This window comes from Vidua chalybeata, chromosome 32 (genome assembly GCF_026979565.1).
Source record: "Vidua chalybeata isolate OUT-0048 chromosome 32, bVidCha1 merged haplotype, whole genome shotgun sequence".
NCBI lineage: Eukaryota > Metazoa > Chordata > Aves > Passeriformes > Viduidae > Vidua > Vidua chalybeata.
In genome coordinates this window covers 1,570,951-1,593,567 of record NC_071561.1, presented here as the reverse complement: position 1 = coordinate 1,593,567, position 22,617 = coordinate 1,570,951, and the positions used below count along the sequence as shown (strand labels likewise).

Below are 22,617 nucleotides of genomic sequence, written 5' to 3'. Positions count from 1 at the left end.
CAAAATCCCCCCCTGATCCCCCAAATCCCCCCCACACTCCCAATCTCCCCCCACACCCTGCTCCCCCCGCACCCCAAAATCCCCTCCCTGCACCCCAAAATAATCTACAACACCCCGATCCCCTCTCTGCACCCCAAAATAACCCACCGCACCCCAATTCCACCCTGCACCCCAAAAAATCCCCACACCCTGATTCCCCCGCACCCCAAAATCCCCTCCCTGCAACCCAAAATAATCCACTGCTCCCCAATTCCACCCTGCTCTCCAAAATCCCCCCGCACCCCAAAATCCCCCCTGCACCCCGATCCTCCCACACCCCAAATCCCCCCTGAACCCCCAAATCCTCCTGCACCCCAAAATCCCCACCCTGCACCCCAAAATAACCCACCGCACCCCAATCCCCTCCCTGCACCCCAAATCCCCCCTGCACCCCAATCTCCCCCCCAGACCCTGCTCCCCCCGCACCCCAAAATCCCCCCTGAACCCCAAAATAACCTACCACACCCCAATCCCCTCCCTGCACCCCAAAATCCCCCCACCCCGATCCCACCGCACCCCAAACCCCCGAACCCCCAAATCCCCCTGCACCCCAAAATCCCCTCCCTGCACCCCAAATCCCCCCTGATCCCCAAATCCCCCCCGCACTCCCAATCTCCCCCCGCATCCCAAAATCCCCACCATGCACCCAAAAATAATCTACCGCACCCCAAAATAACCCACTGCACCCCAAAACCACCCCCGCACCCCGTCCCCCCGCGGTGCCGGTCTGAGCCGGTCCGAGCCGGTCTGTGCCGGTCCGAGCCGGTCCGAGCCGGTCTGTGCCGGTCAGATCCGGTCTGTGCCGGTCGGATCCGGTCAGATCCGGTTGGATCCGGTGCGAGGGGTGCGGGCCGTTGCAGGTGCTGTGCGGGCGCTATGTCGGGGGGCACATGCTGGCACACGGGGGGGCACAGGGGCACCCCCTGGTGCTGAGCCTGCGGGACCTGGCGGCCTGGTGCTACCCCTGCGGGGGCTACGTCACACACCCGGTGGGCACGGGGGGCACGGGGGTCTGGGGGCTACGTCACACACCCGGTGGGCACAGGGGGCACGGGGGGCACAGAGGGGTCTGGGGGCTACGTCACACACCCGGTGGGCACGGGGGGCACGGGGGTCTGGGGGCTACGTCACACACCCGGTGGGCACGGGGGGCACGGGGGTCTGGGGGCTACGTCACACACCCGGTGGGCACGGGGGGGCACAGAGGGGTCTGGGGGCTACGTCACACACCCGGTGGGCACGGGGGTCTGGGGGCTACGTCACACACCCGGTGGGCACAGGGGGCACGGGGGGCACAGAGGGGTCTGGGGGCTACGTCACACACCCGGTGGGCACGGGGGGCACGGGGGTCTGGGGGTGTCACAGGGGTCATTGGGGTGCTGCCCCTGCGGGGGCTACGTCACACACCCGGTGGGCACGGGGGTGTCACAGGGGTCTGGGGGTGTCACACACCCAGGGGCACTGGGGGCACAGGGGGGTCTGGGGGCTACGGCACCCACCCGGTGGGCACGGGGGGTCTGGGGGGCACAGGGGTCTGGGGGGGTCTGGGGGCTACATCACACACCCGGTGGGCACCGGGCACGGGGGGTCTGGGGGGCACAGAGGGGTCTGGGGGATCTGGGGGTGTCACAGGGGTCTGGGGGGTCCCTGCACTCCCCCCCCCTTGAGTTTGGGGGTCTGGGGGGGATTGGGAGTAAACCATTGATAGAGCGGGGGGGGGGGGGGGGGGTCCCTTGTCTGACCCCCCCATCCCCCCCAGGTGCTGCTCCCCACCAAGACCTTCATCTACCGCCTCAAATTCGGCACGGACCCCCCCACCCCCTCCTTCTGAGCCCCTCCCCCGCTCCCCCCACTCTTAAAGGGCTACACACGTGCCACCCCCCCCCCCATCACCAGCACCCCGGGACCCCCAAACCCCCCCTGGGCCAAAGGCTGGGCCGGACCCAGGGGCGGGGGGAGGGGCAGGGGGGCCACCTCCCCCCCCCCAGAGCGCGGGGGGGGTCCCGGGCACGCGGGGGGACCCCGGTTTTGTATCCCCTCCCCCCTTTTGGAGCTTTTCTAAATCCCCTTTGTTACGCCGAGACACCAATAAAGACACGGGCGAGGCTCGGGGGGGTCCGCCAGGTTTTGGGGGGGGGGGTCCCGCGGCTCTGGGGAGGGGTCCCGGGGGGGGTCAGAAGTCGTCGTCGTCGCAGATGTCCAGGAAGACGTCGAAGGCCTCGCGGTTGCAGTTCCCGTCGGGGCTGAACACGTACTTGTGGAAGGTGCCGTCCACGCACACGGCTGGGGGCGCGGGGCAGGGGGGGTCAGGGGGGGCCTTAGGGGGGTCAGGGGGGGGATTTGAGGGGGTTTAGGGGGGCCCCAGGGGGGTTTGGGGGGCTTTAGGGGGGGTCTTGGGGTGTTTAGGGGGAGTTTGTGGGGGTCAGGGGGGGCTTGGAGGGGTTTCAGGTGTCAGTGGGGATTTAGGGGGATCCTGGGGGGTTTAGGGGGTTTGGGGGGGGATTTAGGGAGATGTTTGGGCGGGAATTGAGGGTGTCTAGGGGGTCGGGGGGATTTGAAGGGGTTTAGGGGGGGGCCTGGGGGGGTTTAGGGGCGTTTGTGGGGGTCAGGGGGGGCTTTGAGGGGTTTGGGGGGGGCTTGGAAGGGTTTAGGGGAGCCTTAGGGGTGTTTGGGGGGGTCAGGGGGGATGTTTGGGGGGATTTGAGGGGGTTTAGGGGGGCCCTGGGGGTTTAGGTGGGGGCAGGGGGGGCTTAGGTGGGGCTTGGAGGAATTTGGGGGGGGTTAGAGGGAGTTTGGGGGGCTTTAGGGGGGCTCTGGGGGTGTTTAAGGGGTTTAGCAGGGGTTTGGGGAGATTTGTGGGGGTCGGGGGGGCTTGAAGGAGTTTAGGGGGTACAGGGAGGGGCCCTGGGGAGTTTAGGGGGGTCAGGGAGTGTTTGGGGGGGATTTGAGGGGGTTATGGGGGGCCCTGGGGGCATTTAGGGGGAGTTTGGGGAGGTCAGGGGGGATTTAGAGGGGCCCTGGGGGGGTTTGGGGGGGTCAGGGGGGGTTTAGGGGGTCCCCAGGGGGTTTGGGGGGCTCTGGGACCCCAGGTTGGGGAGTTTGGGGTGCCCAGGGGGGGTCTGGGTGCATTTTGGGGGTGTCTGGGGTGGGTTATGGGGTCCCTGGGTGCGTTTTGGGGCTCCCAGGGAGGATTTCGGGTCCCAGGGGGATATTTTGGGGTGGTGTCGGGAGGGTTCATCAATGACAGACTTGGGGCTGCCCCCCTCCCCCAAAGGCACAGACCCTGAGGGGATTGGGGTCCCCCAGGGTTATTTTGGGGTCCCCCAGGGCTGGTTTGGGGTCCCTCAGTGTTTTTTTTTTGGGGTGGTTTTTGGGATGTTTTGGGGTCCCTCAGGGTTATTTAGGGTGGTTTTGGGGGCACTTTGGGGTGTTTCAGGGCCCTTTGGGATGTTTCAGGGTTATTTTAGGGTGTGTTTGGGTTATTTCGGGTGGTTCCAGAGTTGTTTAGGGTGGTTTCAGGGTTATTTGGGGTGTTCCAGGGTTCTTTAGGGTGTTTCAGGGATATTTTAGGGTGTTCCAGGGTTCTTTAGGGTGGTTTCAGTGTTATTTTAGGGTGTGTTTGGGTTATTTGGGGTGTTCCCGGTTCTTTAGGGTGTTCCAGGGATATTTTAGGGTGTTCCAGGGTTATTTAGGGTGTTTCAGGGTTCTTTAGGGTGTTCCAGGGATATTTTAGGGTGTTCCAGGGTTATTTAGGGTGTCCAAGCGTTATTTAGGGTGTTCCAGGGTTATTTAGGGTGTCCAAGGGTTATTTAGGGTGTTCCAGGGATATTTTAGGGTGCTCAAGGGATATTTCAGGGTGCTCCAGCCCCGTCTGGGGCGCTCGGGGCCGGGCACTCACCGATGACGGAGCTGGGGCTGCGGCCGGCCCTGCCGAAGGCGCACACGCCGGGCGCCTCGGCCGGCACCGTGAAGCTGGCCAGGGACCACTGGGACTCCACGTAGGGGCCCAGCACGGGGCCCACCTTCCCCACCCGCGCCAGCCTGGGGGGCACGGGGGGTCAGGGGGGCTCGGGGGGGCCCTCCCGGGTTTTGGGGTCCCCCCCCAGGCCCCCACTCACGCCGAGCGCCGGTTGAGCCGCGTGTCCCGCAGGGCGAAGATGTGCCCGGTGCCTTTGTCGCTGGCCGCGCACAGGAAGGAGCAGTCGGGGCTGAAGGCCAGGCTGGGGGCACCCCAAAACCCCGTCAGGGCTGGGGGCACCCCAAAACCTCCCACAGGACCCCGTCAGGAATGAGGGGGCACCCCAAAACCCCGTCAGGGATGGGGGCACCCCAAAACCTCCCACAAAACACTATCAGCATTGGGGGGCACCCCAAAACCCCGTCAGGGCTGGGGGACACCCCAAAGCATCACACAAAACCCCATCAGGGCTGGGGGCACCCCAAAACCCTGTCAGGGCTGGGGACACCCCAAAGCATCACACAGAACCCCGTCAGGAATGAGAGGGTACCCCAAAACCCCGTCAGGGATGGGGGCACCCCAAAACCTCCCACAGAACCCCGTCAGGGATGGGGGACACTAAACCCCATCAGGATCGAGGGGGACACCTCAAAACCCCCACGAAATCCCATCAGGGCTGGGGGGGGGGACACCCCAAAATCAGGCCGGGGGTCCTCCAATGCTCAGATCCACCTCCAGTCTCTCCCAGTCTTTCCAGTGCCCCCAGTGCTCCCAGTCCCACCAGTAGAGCATGGTGGGGTCGGTGCCAGTCCCCCCCAGTCCCCCCCAGTCCCTCCCAGTGCTCCCAGTGGCACCAGTAGAGCGTGGCAGGGTCGGTGCCGCGGCGCAGCTCCAGCCCCACCAGTCCCCCCCAGTGCCCCCCAGTCCCCCCCAGTCCCTCCCAGTCCCCCCCAGTGCCCCCCAGTGCCCCCAGTCCCACCAGTAGAGCGTGGCGGGGTCGGTGCCGTGGCGCAGCTCCAGCCCCACCAGTCCCCCCCAGTCCCTCCCAGTCCCCCCAGTGCCCCCAGTCCCACCAGTAGAGCGTGGCGGGGTCGGTGCCAGTCCCCCCCAGTCCCTCCCAGTCCCCCCCAGTCCCCCCAGTCCCCCCAGTGCCCCCAGTCCCACCAGTAGAGCGTGGCGGGGTCGGTGCCGCGGCGCAGCTCCAGCAGGCGCGCGCGGCTCTGGGTGCAGAAGAGGCGGATGAGGGTCCCGCGGCGCGAGGCCGAGGCCAGCAGGGAGCCGGGCGCGCTCAGCGCCGCGCAGCCCACCTCGCTCTGGTGCGCGCTGATGGCCACCGGCGCCGAGGAGGAGCCGGGCTGCGCCGCGCCCAGGTCCTGCGGGACACCGGGACGGACCGGTTTACACCGGTACGGACTGGTGTACATGGGTACGGACCGGTTTATACTGGTATGGACTGGTGTACATGGATATGGACCGGTTTATACCGGTATGGACTGGTGTATATGGGTATGGACCGGTTTATACTGGTACAGACTGGTATATATGGATATGGACTGGTTTATACCGGTATGGACCGGTGTATATGGATATGAACCGGTTTATACGGGTACGGACCTGTTTATACCGGTACAGACCGGGGTATATGGGTATGGACCGGTTTATACCGGTATGGACCGGTGTATACGGGTATGGACCGGTTTATACTGGTATGGACCGGTGTATATGGGTATGGACTGGTTTATACCAGTACAGACCGGTGTATATCGGTACGGACCGGTTTACACAGGTACGGACCAGTGTATACTGGTATGGACCGGTGTATACCCATACGGACTGGTGTATATGGGTATGGACCGGTTTATACCGGTACAGACCGGTGTATATGGCTACGGACCAATGGATATGGATATGGACTGGTTTATACCAGTACAGACTGTTTCATACCAGTACGGACCAGTTTATACCAGTACTGACAGGTTTATACCGGTACGGACGGGTGTATATGGGTATGGACCGGTTTATACTGATACAGAGCGGTTTATACCGGTACAGACTGGTGTATATGGGTATGGACCGCTTTAACCCAGTATGGACTGGTGTATATGTGTATGGACTGGTTTATGCCAGTATGGACCGGTTTAACCCAATATGGAATGGTGTATACTGGTATGAACCGGTTTAACCCAGTATGGACCGGTGCATACTGGTATGGACTGTTTTAACCCAGTACGGACCGGTTTAACCCAGTACAGACTGGTGTATACAAGTATGGACAACCTGGTATGGACCAATGTGACCCAGTATGGACCAGTATGGCCCAGTGCTCCCCAGTACAGCCTCAGTGTTCCCAGTACACCCCAGTGCTCCCAGTGCCCCCAGTGCTCCCAGTGCCCCCAGTGCCCCCAGTGCTCCCAGTGCCCCCAGTGCCCCCAGTGCTCCCAGTGCTCCCAGTGCCCCCCAGTGCTCCCAGTGCCCCCAGTGCTCCCAGTGCCCCCAGTGCCCCCAGTGCTCCCAGTGCCCCCAGTGCCCCCAGTGCTCCCAGTGCTCCCAGTGCTCCCAGTGCTCCCAGTGCCCCCCAGTGCTCCCAGTGCGGCGCTCACCACCAGCTGCAGGCTGCCGCACTTGTGCCCCGGGAACACCAGTAAGGCCCGTTCCAAACTGGGACAGAGATCCACGATCCCTGCGGGGACACGACACGGGGACCCCAAAAATACCACAGGACAGGGGGACCCCAAAACCCCCCCCGGACAGGGGGACCCCAAAAATACCACAGGACAGGGCGGGACCCCAAAAACCCCCCAGGACATCGGAGTCCCCTTAAGTCCCCTTAGAACATTGGGGTTCCCCCTGGATGTTGGGGTCCCCTTCGTTTCTGGGGTCTCTCTCGGGGTTTTTGGTGTCCCCTCACGGTTTTCACGGTCCCCCCCCATTTCTGGGGTGCCCCTGGTGGTTTTGGGGTGCCCCGGGGGTTTTGGGGTGCCCCTGGTGGGTTTTGGGGTGCCCCAGGGTTTTTGGGAGCCCCTGGTGGTTTTTGTGGTGCCCCGGGGTCTTTGGGGTGCCCCAGGGTTTTTGGGAGGCCCTGGTGGGTTTTGGGGTGCCCCAGGGTTTTTGGGAGCCCCTGGAGGTTTTTGGGTGCCCCGGGGTTTTTGGGTGCGCCAGGGTTTTTGGGGTGCCCACCTTTGGGGTTGTCGCGGGTGTCGAACTCGAAGAGCTTGGTGGGCCGGTGGGGGAAGGAGAACACGTACAGGCGGCTCTGCAGCGCCACCACCAGCCTGGGGACGGCATCCCAGTTCAACCAGTGCCCTCCCAGTGCTCCCAGTTCAACCACTACCCCCCCAGTTCAACCAGTGCTCCCAGTGCTCCCAGTTCAACCAGTGACCCCCCCAGTTCAACCAGTGCTCCCAGTTCAACCACTACCCCCCCAGTTCAACCAGTGCTCCCAGTGCTCCCAGTTCAACCAGTGCTCCCAGTTCAACCAGTGCCCTCCCAGTGCTCCCAGTTCAACCAGTGACCCCCCCAGTTCAACCAGTGCCCCCCCAGTGCTCCCAGTTCAACCAGTGCTCCCAGTGCTCCCAGTTCAACCAGTGACCCCCCCAGTTCAACCAGTGCTCCCAGTTCAACCACTGCCCCCCCAGTTCAACCAGTGCTCCCAGTTCAACCAGTGCTCCCAGTTCAACCACTGCCCCCCCCAGTTCAACCAGTGCTCCCAGTTCAACCAGTGCTCCCAGTGCCCTCCCAGTGCTCCCACTACAGAACACGTACAGGCGGCTCTGCAGCGCCACCACCAGCCTGGGGACGGCATCCCAGTTCAACCAGTGCTCCCAGTTCAACCAGTGACCCCCCCAGTTCAACCAGTGCCCCCCCAGTGCTCCCAGTTCAACCAGTGCTCCCAGTTCAACCAGTGCCCTCCCAGTGCTCCCAGTTCAACCAGTGCCCTCCCAGTGCTCCCAGTGCCCTCCCAGTGCCCTCCCAGTGCTCCCAGTTCAACCAGTGCTCCCAGTTCAACCAGTGCTCTCCCAGCTCAACCAGTGCTCCCAGTTCAACCAGTGCCCCCCCCAGTTCAACCAGTGCTCCCAGCACTCCCAGTACCCCCAGCACTCCCAGTGCTCCCAGTGCCTCTCCCAGTGCTCCCAGCCCCTCTCCCAGTGCTCCCAGTGCCTCTCCCAGTGCTCCCAGTACCCCCAGTACCCCCAGTACCCCCAGCACTCCCAGTACCCCCAGCACTCCCCGTGCTCCCAGTACCCCCAGCATTCCCAGTGCTCCCAGTACCCCCAGCACTCCCAGTGCTCCCAGCACTCCCAGTGCTCCCAGTACCCCCAGTGCCCCCACCACTCCCAGCACTCCCAGCGCTCCCAGCGCTCCCAGTGCTCCCAGCGCTCCCAGTACCTGTCGTGCCGCATGCGCACGGCCAGCACAGGTTTGGGGAAGCTGAACTCCAGCACCAGTTTGTCCTTCCCCTCCCGGGCATCGTCCCAGATCAGCACTGGGGACACAGACACCCCACAATGGGGACACCCCGATATCGGGGACACCCCACAATGGGGACACCCCGACCTTGGGGACACCCCACAATGGGGACACCCCGATATCGGGGACACCCCGCAATGGGGACATCTCGACATTGGGGACACCCCGATATTGGGGACACCCCGATATTGGGGACACCCCGCAATGGGGACACCCCGATATTGGGGACACCCCGGAATGGGGACAGGAACACCCCCGGGTTGAGGACACCCTGACACTGGGGACACCCCGGAATGGGGACACCCCGATATTGAGGACAGGAACACCCCCAGGTTGGGGACACCCCGCAATGGGGACACCCCGGAATGGGGACACCCCAACATTGGGGACACCCCGGGGGGCTGCGGGGGCTACCCCAGTATTGGGGACCCCTCCAGGGGGGGTGGGGGAGGACCCTGATTCTGGGCACCCCCCGGTTCTGGGGGATCTCTCAGGGAATTTGGGGACCCCCCAGATTTGGGGATCTCCCATGGAATTGGGCCCCCCTCCCGGTTTTGGGGGTGTCTCAGGGAATTGAAGCCCTCCTGGAATCGGGGTCCCCCCGGGTTTTGGGGATCCCCCAGGGAATTGGGGTCGCCCCCAGGTTATCGGGATGTCCCAGCGAATCGGGGTCAGCCGGTTTTGGGGTTCCCCGGTTTTGGGGTCCCCGGTTTTGGGGTCCCCGGTTTTGGGGCGCACCTGAGGCGTCGGGGAACTTGGGGTGGCTGCCGCCGCCCACGATGGCCAGCAGGTTGGAGCGGTGCAGCATCTCCACCAGCCCCACGCTGCCCACCTGCTCGGCGTCTGGGGCACCCCAAAATCAGGGGGGCGCCCCCACGGCGGGGGGGGGCACCCCCCGAGGGCGGGGGACGCCCCCAAACCACAGCGGCCCCCCAAAAACCGAGGGGCGCCCCCAGCCCCAGGGACCCTCCCAGTCTGACGCTGCCCATGCCCGCCATGTCTGGGGTGGGGGGGACAGCCCGAATTTAGGGACCCCCCCCCCCCCCCAAAATCCAGCAGCACCCTCGAATAGCAGAGACCCCCCCAAAAGCTGCAGGGACCCCCCAAACCTGAGCCCCCTCCCCCCACCAGGCCGGGGCACCCCAAAAACAGCCCAAACTGCCCCACAGCCCCCCTCCCCTAACGCACCCCAAAAGCCCCTCCTCAATTTAGGGACCCCCCCCCAAAATCCGCCCCAACCCCAGGCCCCCCCAACCCCCCCCCCAGGCTGAGGAACCCCCCAAAAACGCCGCTCCCCCCTCGCAGCCCTGGGGGACCCCAAAACACCCCAAACTTCCTCCCCTGGGTCCTTCTCTGCCCCTAAAGAGCCCCAAACCCCCCCAAACCCCCCGTGACCCCCCAGGGATCCCCAAAACCCTGAACCCCCCAGAGCGGGGGGACCCCCTAGACCCAGCCCCTCACCCAGGTGCTCCCCAGGGCAGGGGGGTCCCTCAAGCCCCCCCGTGTCCCCCAGGGACTCCCCCAACCCCAGCCCCTCACCCAGGTGTCCCCCAAACCCCCCAGGTGCCTCCCAGGTGTGCCCCCCGTGCCCCCCATTTCCCTCACTCAGGTGTCCCCCGTGCCCCCCATGCGCCCCCCAGGTGCCCCCCGTGCCCCTCACCCAGGTGTCCCTCACCCAGGTGCTCTCCATGCCCCCCCAGGTACCCCCCAGGTGCCCCCGTGCCCCCCAGGTGCCCCCGTGCCCCTCACCCAGGTGCCCCCCAGGTGCCCCCCATGTCCCTCACCCAGGTGCTCTCCATGCCCCCCAGGTGTCCCCCGTGCCCCCCGTGCCCCACAGGTGCCCCCCAGGTGTGCTCCCCGTGCCCCCATGTCCCTCACCCAGATGTGCCCCCAGGTGCCCCCCGTGCCCCTCACCCAGGTGCTTTCCATGCCCCCCAGGTGTGCCCCCCGTGCCCCCACGTCCCTCACCCCGGTGCCCCCCGTGCCCCCCGTGCCCCCAGGTGTGCCCGTGCCCCCCAGGTGTCCCCCAGGTGTGCCCCCCGTGCTCCTCACCCAGGTGTCCCCCATGCCCCACAGGTGCCCCCCGTGCCCCCCAGGTGTGCCCCCGTGCTCCTCACCCAGGTGTCCCCCATGCCCCACAGGTGCCCCCCGTGCCCCCCAGGTGTGCCCCCGTGCCCCTCACCCAGGTGCCCCCCGTGCCCCCCAGGTGTCCCCCGTGCCCCCGTGCCCCCAGGTGTGCCCGTGCCCCCCAGGTGTCCCCCAGGTGTGCCCCCGTGCCCCTCACCCAGGTGTCCCCCATGCCCCCCAGGTGCCCCCCGTGCCCCCGTGCCCCTCACCCAGGTGTCCTTTCTCCATGAGCGGCTCCACGTTGAAGATCCGCACCCCCGAGTCCATCGCCACGCAGAAACAGCCTGGGGGGCACGGGGGGCGTGGGGGGACCCCGGGCTTTGGGGGTCCCTGGGGGGCACGGGGGGCTTGGGGGGACCCCGGGCTTTGGGGGTCCCTGGGGGGCACGGGGGGTTTGGGGGGACCCCGGGCTTTGGGGGTCCCTGGGGGGCACGGGGGGCGTGGGGGGACCCCGGGCTTTGGGGGGCACGGGGGGGCACGGGGGGCTTGGGGGTCCCTGGGTGGGTCTGGGGGGATTTGGGGGGACACCCGCAGGGCTTGGGGGAATTTGGGGGCTCCCCGCGGGGCTGGGGGATTGCAGGAGGGTGTGAGGGGCTTTGGGGGTGTCACAGGGAGCACCCGAGCGGTTTGGGGGTGCCGGGGGACATTTGGGGGTGCGGGGGGGGCGAGGGTCGGGGTCCCGAAGAGAACTCGGGGGTTTGGGGATTTGGGGTTCGGGGATTTGAGGGTTCGGGGTTTCGGGGGTTTGGGGTTTCGGAGTTCGGGGTTCGGGGATTTGAGGGTTCGGGGTTTCGGGGGTTCAGGGTTTGGGGATTTGGGGGTTCGGGTTTCGGGGTTTCGGGGGTTCGGGGATTTGGGGGTTCAGGGTTCGGGGTTTCGGGGTTTCGGGGGTTTGGGGTTTCGGGGTTCGGGGTTTCGGGGGTTCGGACCCCCACACTCACTCTGGTCCTGGTTGAAGCGCAGGCTGTTCACCCCCCGGGCCTGCGCCATGGCGGAGCGCGCCGGCGGCGGCGGCGCCGCTTCGGGGGCAGCAGAAAGGGGGGGAAGCGAAGGGACCCCAAAACCCTTCGGGACCCCCCAAAAGCCCCAAAAATCCCCTGAAAACCCCGCGGGGCGCTCGGACCACCGAGACGCCTCACAGCGCCCGGCCAGAGCGGACTTCCGGTCGCGTGAGCGGCGCCGCCGCCCAATGAAGGCTCGCTCCCGGCGGCCGCGCGCGCTGATTGGCGGAGGACGGAGGGCGGGGCCGTTGCCCGGCAACGCGCCATGTTGGACACTGGCAGCGGCGTGAGGCGTTGCCATAGCAACCACCGGCCGCCATGTTGGAAGCGGGCAGAGCGCCTCGGGGCCGGCACCGGGGGGGGGCGGGGGAATTTGGGGGTCCTGAGGGGTTTTGGGGGTCCTGGGGGGTTTGGGGGGCCCTTTATTGCCCATCTCACACCTTTATTGCCCATTTCATGCTCATCATTGCCCGTCTCACACGCGTTATTGCCCGTTTTACACCCGTGCTTGCCCATTTCACACCTTTATTGCCCATTTCATGCCCATCGTTGCCCATCTCACACCTTTATTGCCCATCTCACACCTTTATTGCCCCTTTCACTCCCGTGCTTGCCCGTCTCACACCGTCGTTGCCCGTTTCATGCCCATCGTTGCCCATTTTACCTTTATTGCCCATTTCATGCCCATCGTTGCCCATCTCACACCTTTACTGCCCGTCTCACACCTTTATTGCCCATCTCACCCCCATGGTTGCCCGTCTCAGGCCCGCAGTTGCCCGTTTCACCCCCGTGCTTGCCCGTCTCACACCGTTGTTGCCCGTTTCATGCCCATCGTTGCCCATCTCACACCTTTACTGCCCGTTTTACACCCGTACTTGCCCATCTGACACCTTTATTGCCCAGCTCACCCCCACGGTTGCCCATCTCGTGCCCGTGGTTGCCCGTCTCGAGCCGAGCCGGGCCGTGCCGGGCTCTCAGTCCTCGTCGCCCAGGTAGAGGCAGATGCTGTCGAAGGGCAGCGGCAGCACCGCGGCCCCCGCCCGGCCCAGCTGCACCAGAGCCCGGCCCCGGCGCCCGTCCCGCTCCAGGATCCGGCCCAGCTGGGAAACCGGACGGGATGGGATTGGGATTGGGATGGGATTGGGGGATTGGGGGATTGGGGATTGGGATTGGAGATTGGGATTTGGGATTGGGGATTGGGGATTGGGGATTGGGGATTGGGGATTGGGATTTGGGATTGGGGATTGGGATTGGAGATTGGGATTTGGGATTGGGGATTGGGGATTGGGGATTGGGATGGGATTGGTGGATTGGGGGATTGGGGATTTGGGGAGGGGGATTTGGGATTGGGATTGGAGATTGGGGATTGGGGATTTGGGATTGGGATTTGGGGATTGGGATGGGATTGGGGTTGGGGATTGGAGATTTGGGGTTTGGGATTGGGGATTTGGGATTTGGGGATTTGGGGATTGGGATTTGGGATTGGGGTTTGGGGATTGGGGATTTGGGATTGGGATTTGGGGATTTGGGGATTGGGGATTGGGATTTGGGATTGGGGATTGGGGATTGGGGATTGGGGATTTGGGATTGGGGATTTGGGGATTTGGGGACTGGGGATTTGGGATTTGTGATTGGGATTTGGGGACTGGGGATTTGGGGATTGGGGATTTGGGGAGGGGGATTTGGGGATTTGGGGATTTGGGGAGGGGGATTTGGGATTGGGATTGGAGATTGGGGATTGGGAATTTGGGATTGGGATTTGGGGATTTGGGGATTGGGGATTTGGGGATTGGGGATTTGGGATTTGGGGATTGGGGATTTGGGATTGGGATTGGGATGGGATTGGGGATTTGGGGATTTGGGATTGGGGATTGGGGATTAGGGGGAGGGGTCTGTGTTTTAATTTAGGAAGCTGTCTGTGCTGTAATTTGGGGAGGGGTCTGTGTAATTTGGGGAGGGGTCTGTGCTGTAATTTGGTTATTTGGGAGGGGTCTGTGTAATTTGGGGAGGGGGCTGTGCTGTAATTTGGTTATTTGGGAGGGGTCTGTGTAATTTGGGGAGGGGGCTGTGCTGTAATTTGGGGAGGGGTCTGTGCTATTTGGGGAGGGGTCTGTGCTGTAATTGGGGAGGGGTCTGTGTAATTTGGGGAGGGGGCTGTGCTGTAATTTGGGGAGGGGTCTGTGCTATTTGGGGAGGGGTCTGTGCTGTAATTGGGGAGGGGGCTGTGTAATTTGGGGAGGGGTCTGTGCTATTTGGGGAGGGGTCTGTGCTGTAATTGGGGAGGGGGCTGTGCTGTAATTTGGGGAGGGGTCTGTGTAATTTAGGGAGGGGTCTGTGCTGTAATTTGGGGAGGGGGCTGTGCTGTAATTGGGGAGGGGTCTGTGCTATTTGGGGAGGGGTCTGTGCTGTAATTGGGGAGGGGTCTGTGTAATTTGGGGAGGGGTCTGTGCTGTAATTTGGGGAGGGGTCTGTGCTATTTCGGGAGGGGTCTGTGCTGTAATTGGGGAGGGGTCTGTGCTATTTGGGGAGGGGTCTGTGCTATTTGGGGAGGGGTCTGTGCTGTAATTGGGGAGGGGTCTGTGCTATTTCGGGAGGGGTCTGTGCTGTAATTGGGGAGGGGTCCGTGCTGTAATTTGGGGAGGGGTCTGTGCTGTAATTTGGGGAGGGGTCTGTGCTATTTCGGGAGGGGTCTGTGCTGTAATTGGGGAGGGGTCTGTGCTATTTGGGGAGGGGTCTGTGCTGTAATTTGGGAGGGGTCTGTGCTGTAATTTGGGGAGGGGTCTGTGCTATTTGGGGAGGGGTCTGTGCTGTAATTTGGGGAGGGGTCTGTGCTATTTCGGGAGGGGTCTGTGCTATTTGGGGAGGGGTCTGTGCTGTAATTTGGGGAGGGGTCTGTGCTATTTGGGGAGGGGGCTGCCTCACCTGCCCCGCGTGCTCCCCCAGCACCACCATGACGCGCTCGGAGCTGCCCCGCGGCACCACGGTCTCCAGAGAGGCCTCGCGCAGCCCTGGGGGCGCAGCGGGGTTTGGGGGGCACAGGGGGTTTGGGGGGCACAGGGGGATTTTGGGTGGGGGGCTCGGAGAAATTTGGGGGGGCCCAGGGGGATTTTGGGGGGGCACAGGTGGATTTCAGGGTGCTCAGGTGGATTTTGGGGGTCCCAGTGGGATTTTTGGGGTCCCAGAGGAATTTTGGGGTTCCCCGGGGGATTTTGGGGGCCTCAAATAGATTTTAGGAAGCTTTTGGGGGTCCCAGGGGGATTTTGGGGAGCTCAGGTAGATTTTGGGGGGGCTCAGGTGGATTTTGGGGGTCCCAGGCAGGTTTGGAGGGTATAGGGGGATTTTGGGGGGCTCAGGGGTAGTTTTGGGGATCCCAGGCAGGTTTGGAGGTCCCAGGGGGATTTCAGGGGTCCCAGGTGGATTTTGGGGGGCACAGGTGGATTTTGGGGGTCCCAGGGGATTTTGGGGTGTCCCGGAGGATTTTGGGGTGCTCAGGTGGATTTTTGGGGTCCCAGCCAGGTTTGGAGGGCACAGGGGGATTTTGGGGGTGATCAGGTGGATTTTGGGGGTCCCAGGCAGGTTTGGGGAGCTCAGGTGGATTTTGGGGGTCCCAGGGTGATTTTGGGGGTCCCAGCCAGGTTGGGGGGCTCAGGGGGGCTCAGAGGAGGGCACATTTTGGAGGTTTGGGGGGTCAGGGATATCAGGGTGATTTTGGGGGTTCCAGAGGAGTTTTGGGGGTTCCAGAGGAGTTTTGGGGGCTCGGGAGAGGTTTTCGGGTTCCAGAGGAGTTTTGGGGGTCAGGACCCCCCAAATTCCCCCCGGGGGGGGTCTCACCCTCCACCAGGTGCCCGTCGTCCGTGCGGCACACGCAGGTGTCGGGGGCCAGCAGGTCCTCGATCGTCATCTGGGGGGGACCCCAAAATCGCACCGGGGGGGGCAGCACCCCAAAATCCCACCCGGGGGAGCTGGGGGGGGCAGCACCCCAAAATCCCACCCGGGGGAGCTGGGGGGGGCAGCACCCCAAAATCCCACCCGGGGGGGGGGCAAGGTCCCCACCCTTTTTGGGGTCTGGGGTCACCCTCGGGGGGGTTTGGGGGTGCCCTGGGGGTTTTGGGGTTCCTGGGGGTGATTTTGGGGTTCCCCAGGGTTGTTGGGTTCCCGGGGGGGGGTCCCGGGGGGGTTTGGGGACTTGGGGGGGGGATTTGGCATCCCCGGGGGGGGGCTGGGGGCTGTTTTGGGGTCCTGGGGGGGTCCCGGGAGCTGTTTGGTGGTCCTGCGGGGTTTTGGGGGTCCCGGGGGGGGCTGTTTTGGGGGTCCCGGGGGGGGGCTGTTTTGGGGGTCTGGGGGACTGTTTGGGGGTCCTGGGGGCTGTTTGGGGGTGCTGGGGCTGTTTTGGGGTCCCGGGGGCTGTTTGGGGGTCCCGGGGGGGGCTGTTTGGGGGTCCCGGGGGGTTTTGGGGGTCCCGGGGCTATTTGGGGGGTCCCGGGGCTGTCTGGGGGTCCCGGGGGGGTTTTGGGGTCCCGGGGGGGCTGTCTGGGGGTCCTGGGGCTGTTTTGGGGGTCCCGGGGCTGTTTTGGGGGTCCCGGGGGGGGTTTTGGGGGTCCCGGGGGGGCTGTCTGGGGGTCCCGGGGGGTTTTTGGGGTCCCGGGGGGGCTGTTTGGGGGTCCTGGAGCTGTTTGGGGGTCCCAGGGGGGTTTTGGGGGTCCCGGGGGGGTTTTGGGGGGTCCCGGGGCTGTTTTGGGGGTCCCGGGGGGGGGTCCCGGGGCTGTCTGGGGGTCCCGGGGCTGTTTTGGGGGTCCCGGGGGTGTTTTGGGGGTCCCGGGGGGGGTTTTGGGGGTCCCAGGGCTGTTTGGGGTCCCGGGGGGGCTGTCTGGGGGTCCCACCTTGCAGTTGTAGAAGACCCCCCCCCGGAAGGCCGTGTCCACGCAGCGCACGCGCAGGTCCCGCCGCAGCCAGTGGGGGGCGCCCCGGGGCTGCTTCGCGCTCCTGGGGGGGCCCGGGGGGCGTCGGGGGGGGGGGGGGGCCGGGACCCCCACCCCCCCAAAACCGCTGGGGACCCCCACCCCCCAAATTACACCCCTCCCACAGCCCTGGAGACCCCCCAGACCCACCCAAAGGGGCACAGACCCCCCCCCCAACCCCTCGGGGGGGCACAGACCCCTCCGTGGCACCCCCAAAATCCCCTGGACCCCCCCCCCAAAATAATGGAGGGGCTCAGGGCCCCCCCCCAATTCGGATGGGGAGGGGGGTCTCACCCCTCAAGGGTTAATGGCACCCCAAAATGAGAGACCCCCCCCATTTGAGAGCCCCCCGAACCTCTCCCCCCAAAGAGAGCCCCCCCCCAAAATGGGAACCCCCCCCAAAACCCCCCACAAATGACCCCCCCAAAGAGCCCCCCAAACCTCCCCGAATAACCCCCCCAAAGGCCCCCAAAATGAGAGCCCCCTAAAGGCCCCCCAAAATGAGAACTCTCTCCAACCCCCCAAACTGAGCCCCCCCCGAACTAAGACCCCCCCAAAAATGAACCCCCCCCCAAAAGCCCCCCTTTGAACCCCCCAAATGAGCCCCCCAAAGCCCCCCACGATCCCCCCCAAATGAGAACCCCCCCAAAATGAACCCCCCAAGCTGAGAGCCCCCCAAAATGACCCCAAAACCCCCCCCCCAAACGAGCCCCCCCGGCCGAGCCCCCCCTCACCTGTCGCTCGGGGGGGGCTCCCTGCGCTTGCCCCCCCCCCGCGGGGGGTCCCCTCCCTGCGCCCCCCCCTCCGGCCCCTCCTGGGGGGGGCGGCCCGAGGCACCTGGGGGAAACTGGGATGGACTGGGAGGCACTGGGAGAGCAACTGGGGGAACTGGGAGGGACTGGTAGGGACTGGGAGAGCAACTGGGGGAACTGGGAGAGCGACTGGGGGAACTGGGATGGACTGGAGGCACTGGGAGAGCAACTGGGGGAACTGGGATGGACTGGGAGAGGGACTGGGAGAGCGACTGGGGGAACTGGGAGGGACTGGGGGAACTGGGAGAGCGACTGGGGGAACTGGGATGGACTGGGAGGCACTGGGAGAGCAACTGGGGGAACTGGGAGGGACTGGTAGGGACTGGGAGAGCGACTGGGGGAACTGGGATGGACTGGGATGGACTGGGAGAGTGACTGGGGGAACTGGGATGGACTGGGATGGACTGGGAGGGACTGGGAGAGTGACTGTGGGAACTGGGAGGGACTGTGGGAACTGGGAGAGCAACTGGGGGAACTGGGAGGGACTGGGAGGGACTGGGAGAGCAACTGGGGGAACTGGGATGGACTGGGATGGACTGGGAGGGACTGGGAGAGTGACTGTGGGAACTGGGAGGGACTGTGGGAACTGGGAGAGCAACTGGGGGAACTGGGAGAGCAACTGGGGGGACTGGGAGGGACTGGGGGAACTGGGAGGGACTGGGAGAGGGACTGGGGGAACTGGGAGGGACTGGGGAACTGGGAGAGCAACTGGGGGAACTGGGAGGGACTGGGAGGGACTGGGAGAACGACTGGGGGAACTGGGATGGACTGGGAGGCACTGGGAGAGGGACTGGGGGAACTGGGAGGGACTGGGAGGGACTGGGAGAGCGACTGGGGGAACTGGGAGGGACTGGGGGGACTGGGAGGGACTGGGAGAGGGACTGGGGGTTACTGGGGCGCCATAGGGGGGGTTACTGGTCCATACTGGTCCATAATGGTCTGTACTGGTCACTCACTGGCACTCACTGGGTACTGGGGGTTACTGGGGTGTCACTGGGGGGTTACTGGGGGTGTTACTGGTCCATACTGGTCCATACTGGTCAACTACCAGTGTTCACTGGGTGCAGGGGTTACTGGGGTGTCACGGGGGTGTCACAGGGGTGTCACTGGGGTTACTGGTCCGTACTGGTCCGTACTGGTCACTCACTGGGTACTGGGGTTACTGGGGTGTCACGGGGGTGTCACTGGGAGTGTTACTGGTCCGTACTGGTCCGTACTGGTCCGTACTGGTCACTCACTGGGTGCAGGGGTTACTGGGGTGTCACAGGGGTGTCACAGGGGTGTCACTGGGGTTACTGGTCCGTACTGGTCCGTACTGGTCACTCACTGGGTACTGGGGTTACTGAGGCGTCACAGGGGTGTCACAGGGGTGTCACTGGGGTTACTGGTCTGTACTGGTCACTCACTGGGTACTGGGGTTACTGGGGTGTCACGGGGGTGTCACAGGGGTGTCACAGGGGGGTCACAGGGGTGTCACTGGGGTTACTGGTCCGTACTGGTCACTCACTGGGTACTGGGGTTACTGGGGTGTCACGGGGGTGTCACTGGGGTGTCACTGGGAGTGTTACTGGTCCGTACTGGTCCGTACTGGTCACTCACTGGGTACTAGGGTTACTGGGGTGTCACAGGGGTGTCACAGGGGTGTCACTGGGGTTACTGGTCCGTACTGGTCCGTACTGGTCACTCACCGGCGCTCACTGGGCGCAGCCCGTGCTGGCTCACGGTCACCACCTGCCCCCCCAGCTGCAGCCGCACCAGCGCCCGCCCGGCCTCGGGCAGCAGCGCCTGCACCTGCGGGCCAGTCAGGGACCAGTCAGACCAGTCAGGGACCAGTCAGACCAGTTAGGGACCAGTCAGGGACCAGTCAGACCAGTCAGGGACCAGTCAGACCAGTTAGGGACCAGTCAGGGACCAGTCAGACCAGTATGGGACCAGTCAGACCAGTTAGGGACCAGTCAGGGACCAGTCAGACCAGTTAGGGACCAGTTAGGGACCAGTCAGGGACCAGTCAGACCAGTTAGGGACCAGTTAGGGACCAGTCAGGGGCCAGTCAGACCAGTTAGACCAGTTAGGGACCAGTTAGGGACCGGTCAGACCTGTACTGGTCCATACTGGTCCGTACTGGTCTGTACCAGTCTATACTGCCCCGCGCTGCCCCACACTGCCCTGTACTGGTCTGTACTGGTCTATAGTGCCCCATACTGGTCTGTACTGGTCCGTACTGGTCTGCACCGATTTATACCACCCCACGCATCCCTGTACTGGTCCGTACTGGTCCGTACTGGTCCGTACTGGTCTATAGTGCCCCATACTGGTCTGTACTGGTCTGTACCAGTCTATAGTGCCCCATACTGGTCTATACTGGTCTGCATTGGTTCACACTGCCCTGCACTGGCCCATACTGGTCTGTACTGGTCTGTACCAGTCTGTGCTGCCCCACACTGCCCCATACTGGTCCATACTGGTCCTTGCTGGTCTGTAACCGTCTATGCTGCCCCATAATGGTCTATACTGGTCTACGCTCATTCACGCTGCCCCACGCTGCCCCATACTGGTCCATACTGGTCTGTACCAGTCTATACCGCCCTGCACTGCCCCATGCTGCCCCGTACTGGTCTGTACCGGTCTATACTCCCCCATACTGGTCCATACTGGTCTGTACTGGTCTGTACCAGTCTATAACCTCCTGCACTGCCCCATACTGGTCCATACTGATCTGTACCAGTCTATACTCCTCCATACTAGTCCATACTGGTCCATACCAGTCTGTACCCCCCCGCACTGCCCCACATTGCCCCATACTGGTCCATACCGGTCTATGCCGCCCCGCGCTGCCTCGTACTGGTCCATACCGGTCTGTACTGGTCCGTACTGGTTTGTACCAATCTGTACCCCCCTGCACCCCCCCCGCGCTGCCCCGTACTGGTCCGTACTGGTTTGTACTGGTCTGTACTGGTCCATACTGGTCTGTACCAGTCTATATCCCCCCCGTACCCCCCCCCGCACTGCCCCATAGTGGTCCGTACTGGTCCGTACTGGTCTGTACTGGTCTGTACCGGTCTATACCCCCCACGCTGCCCCATACTGGTCCATACTGGTCTGTACCGGTCTATATGCCCCCGTACCCCCCCGCGCTGCCCCGTACTGGTCCGTACTGGTCCATACTGGTCTGTACCAGTCTATACCCCCCCATACCTCCCGGCGCTGCCCCGTACTGGTCCGTACTGGTCTGTACCAGTCTATACCCCCCCCTTACTGGTCCATACTGGTCTGTACCGGTCTATACCGCCCCATGCTGGTCCATACTGGTCCATACCCCCCCGTACCCCCCGCGCTGCCCTGTACTGGTCCATACTGGTCTGTACCGGTCTGTACCAGTCTATACTGCCCCATGCTGCCCCGTACTGGTCCATACTGGTCCATACTGGTCCGTACTGGTCTGTACCAGTCTATACCCCCCCGTACTGGTCCGTACTGGTCCGTACTGGTCCGTACTGGTCTCACCTGGCCCCGCAGGCCGCGGTGGGGCCCCGCCTCGATGCTCACGGTGTCGCCCACGCCGGGCCCGCCCTGGGGGGGCTCCGCGGCCCCGGGGGGGGCGGCCTCGGCCCCCAGCCCCAAACCCCGCGGGCGCGGCCGCTGCTCCAGGGGGGGCACCACCCTGGGGGGGGAGAGCGTCAGGGCACCCCGAAATCCAAAAGGGGGTCAGGGCACCCCGAAATCCACCCGGGGTCAGGGCACCCCGAAACTCACACTGGGGTCAGGGCACCCCGAAATCCACACTGGGGTCAGGGCACCCCAAAATCCACCCGGGGTCAGGGCACCCCGAAATCCAAAAGGGGGTCAGGGCACCCCGAAATGCACCCGGGGTCAGGGCACCCCGAAATCCACACTGGGGTCAGGGCACCCCAAAACCCACACTGGAGTCAGGGCTCCCCAAAATCCACCCGGGGTCAGGGCACCCCGAAATCCAAAAGGGGGTCAGGGCACCCCGAAATCCACCTGGGGTCAGGGCACCCCGAAATGCACCCGGGGTCAGGGCACCCGAAAATCCACCCGGGGTCAGGGCACCCCGAAATCCAAACTGGGGTCAGGGCACCCCAAAACCCACCCAGGGGGTCAGGGGAACCCAAAACCAGCACCAGCCCTAGGGGGTGAGGGGACCCCAAAATCCACCCAGGGGGGAACAGGGGACCCCAAAACCAGCCCCAGGGGGTTAGGGAACCCCAAAATACACACAGGGGTGAGGGGACCCCAAAACCACCTCCCAGTTTCAGGAAGCCCCCCTCAGTTCCGGGGTGCCCCAGTTCCGGGGTGCCCCAATTTCGGGGTGCCCCGGCTCCAGGGCACCCCAGCTGCAGGGTGCCCCGGTTCTGGGGCACCCCCTCAGTCCCAGGGTGCCCCAGTCCCGGGGTGCCCCAGTTCCGGGGTGCCCCAATTTCGGGGAGCCCCCCTCAGTCCCGGGGTGCCCCCTCAGTCCCGGGGTGCCCCCTCAGTCCCGGGGTGCCCCCCTCAGTCCCGGGGTGCGCTCACCTGGCGAAGGTGCGCCCGATGCCCTGGCCCTGGCTCCAGCCCATCCCCCGCAGCATGGCCAGCCCGAACTGGCCCACGGGCACGGCCTCGTAGTCCTGGGGGGTCTGCGGGCAGCGGGGGCGTGGGCTGGGGGGCCAGGGGGGATCTGGGGACCCCAGACCCAGGGGGTGTTTGGGGGTCCCAAGGGGTCAGTCCGGGGGTTCCAGGAGGCGTTTGGGGGTCCCAGGGGGATGTTTGGGAGTCCTGGGGGATGTTTGGGAGTCCTGGGGGATGTTTGGGGGTCCCAGGGCTCCAGGGCAGGGTCACTCTGGGGGTCCCAGGGGGTGTTTGGGGGTCCCCAGGGGTCAGTCCGGGGGTCCCAGGGGGATGTTTGGGGGTCCCAGGGTGAGGTCATTTTGGGGCTCCCAGGGGATGTTTGGGGGTCCCAGGGCTCCAGGGAAGGGTCACTCTGGGGGTCCTGGGGGATGTTGGGGGGTCCCAGGGGAATTTTTGGGGATCCCGGGACAGGGGTCACTCTGGGGGTCCCAGGGGCATATTGGGGGGGTCCCACGGGGATCTTTGTGGTCCCAGGGCTCCAGGGAAGGGTCATTCTGGGGGTCCCGGGGGGTGTTTGGGGGTCCCAGAGCAGGGTCAGTCCGGGGGTCCCGGGGGGTGTTTGGGGGTCCCGGGGGGTGTTTGGGGGTCCCAGAGCAGGGTCAGTCCAGGGCTCAGTCCGGGGGTCC

At 64.6% G+C, this 22,617-nt stretch overlaps 3 protein-coding genes across 3 annotated transcripts in view; 1 reads left to right on the top strand and 2 right to left on the bottom strand.

Annotated features, from left to right (window-relative positions):
• The window catches only part of HDAC6 (histone deacetylase 6), a 30,412-nt gene extending 28,265 nt beyond the window's left edge, over positions 1–2,147 (top strand). The window contains exons 27-28 of the mRNA XM_053968223.1: positions 900–1,028; positions 1,799–2,147. Of these exons, the coding sequence (XP_053824198.1) occupies positions 900–1,028; positions 1,799–1,870 (201 nt within the window). The 3' untranslated portion in view covers positions 1,871–2,147. The remainder of the gene's footprint in view (positions 1–899; positions 1,029–1,798) is intronic.
• WDR45 (WD repeat domain 45) lies at positions 2,146–12,435 on the bottom strand. The gene is made up of 10 exons (XM_053968224.1): positions 11,533–12,435; positions 10,801–10,875; positions 9,203–9,307; positions 8,384–8,480; positions 7,175–7,269; positions 6,598–6,677; positions 5,162–5,370; positions 4,158–4,259; positions 3,938–4,080; positions 2,146–2,322 (listed from the first exon to the last, which is right to left on the bottom strand). The coding sequence occupies exons 1-10, from the start codon at positions 12,023–12,025 to the stop codon at positions 2,213–2,215; spliced, it is 1,509 nt and encodes a 502-aa protein (XP_053824199.1). The 5' UTR covers positions 12,026–12,435; the 3' UTR covers positions 2,146–2,212.
• A 32-nt stretch (positions 12,436–12,467) lies between these two features.
• The window catches only part of GPKOW (G-patch domain and KOW motifs), a 23,666-nt gene continuing 13,516 nt past the window's right edge, over positions 12,468–22,617 (bottom strand). Inside the window, 8 exon segments of the mRNA XM_053968225.1 lie at positions 12,468–12,692; positions 14,515–14,600; positions 15,424–15,493; positions 16,473–16,575; positions 17,285–17,387; positions 19,051–19,153; positions 20,867–21,023; positions 21,896–21,999. Coding sequence (XP_053824200.1) covers positions 12,567–12,692; positions 14,515–14,600; positions 15,424–15,493; positions 16,473–16,575; positions 17,285–17,387; positions 19,051–19,153; positions 20,867–21,023; positions 21,896–21,999 — 852 coding nt within the window. The 3' untranslated portion in view covers positions 12,468–12,566.

Bases quoted from the DNA above. Each gene is read 5' to 3' on its own strand.
- WDR45 (XM_053968224.1), bottom strand. From the start codon at position 12,025: ATGGGCAATAAAGGGCCCCCCAAACCCCCCAGGACCCCCAAAACCCCT. The intron at 5,371-6,597 runs GTGAGCGCCGCA...GGTGTCCCGCAG, and splicing joins GCGGCAGCCTGCAGCTGGTG to GACCTGGGCGCGGCGCAGCC. The intron at 2,323-3,937 runs GTGAGTGCCCGG...CCGCGCCCCCAG, and splicing joins CAGCCCCAGCTCCGTCATCG to CCGTGTGCGTGGACGGCACC.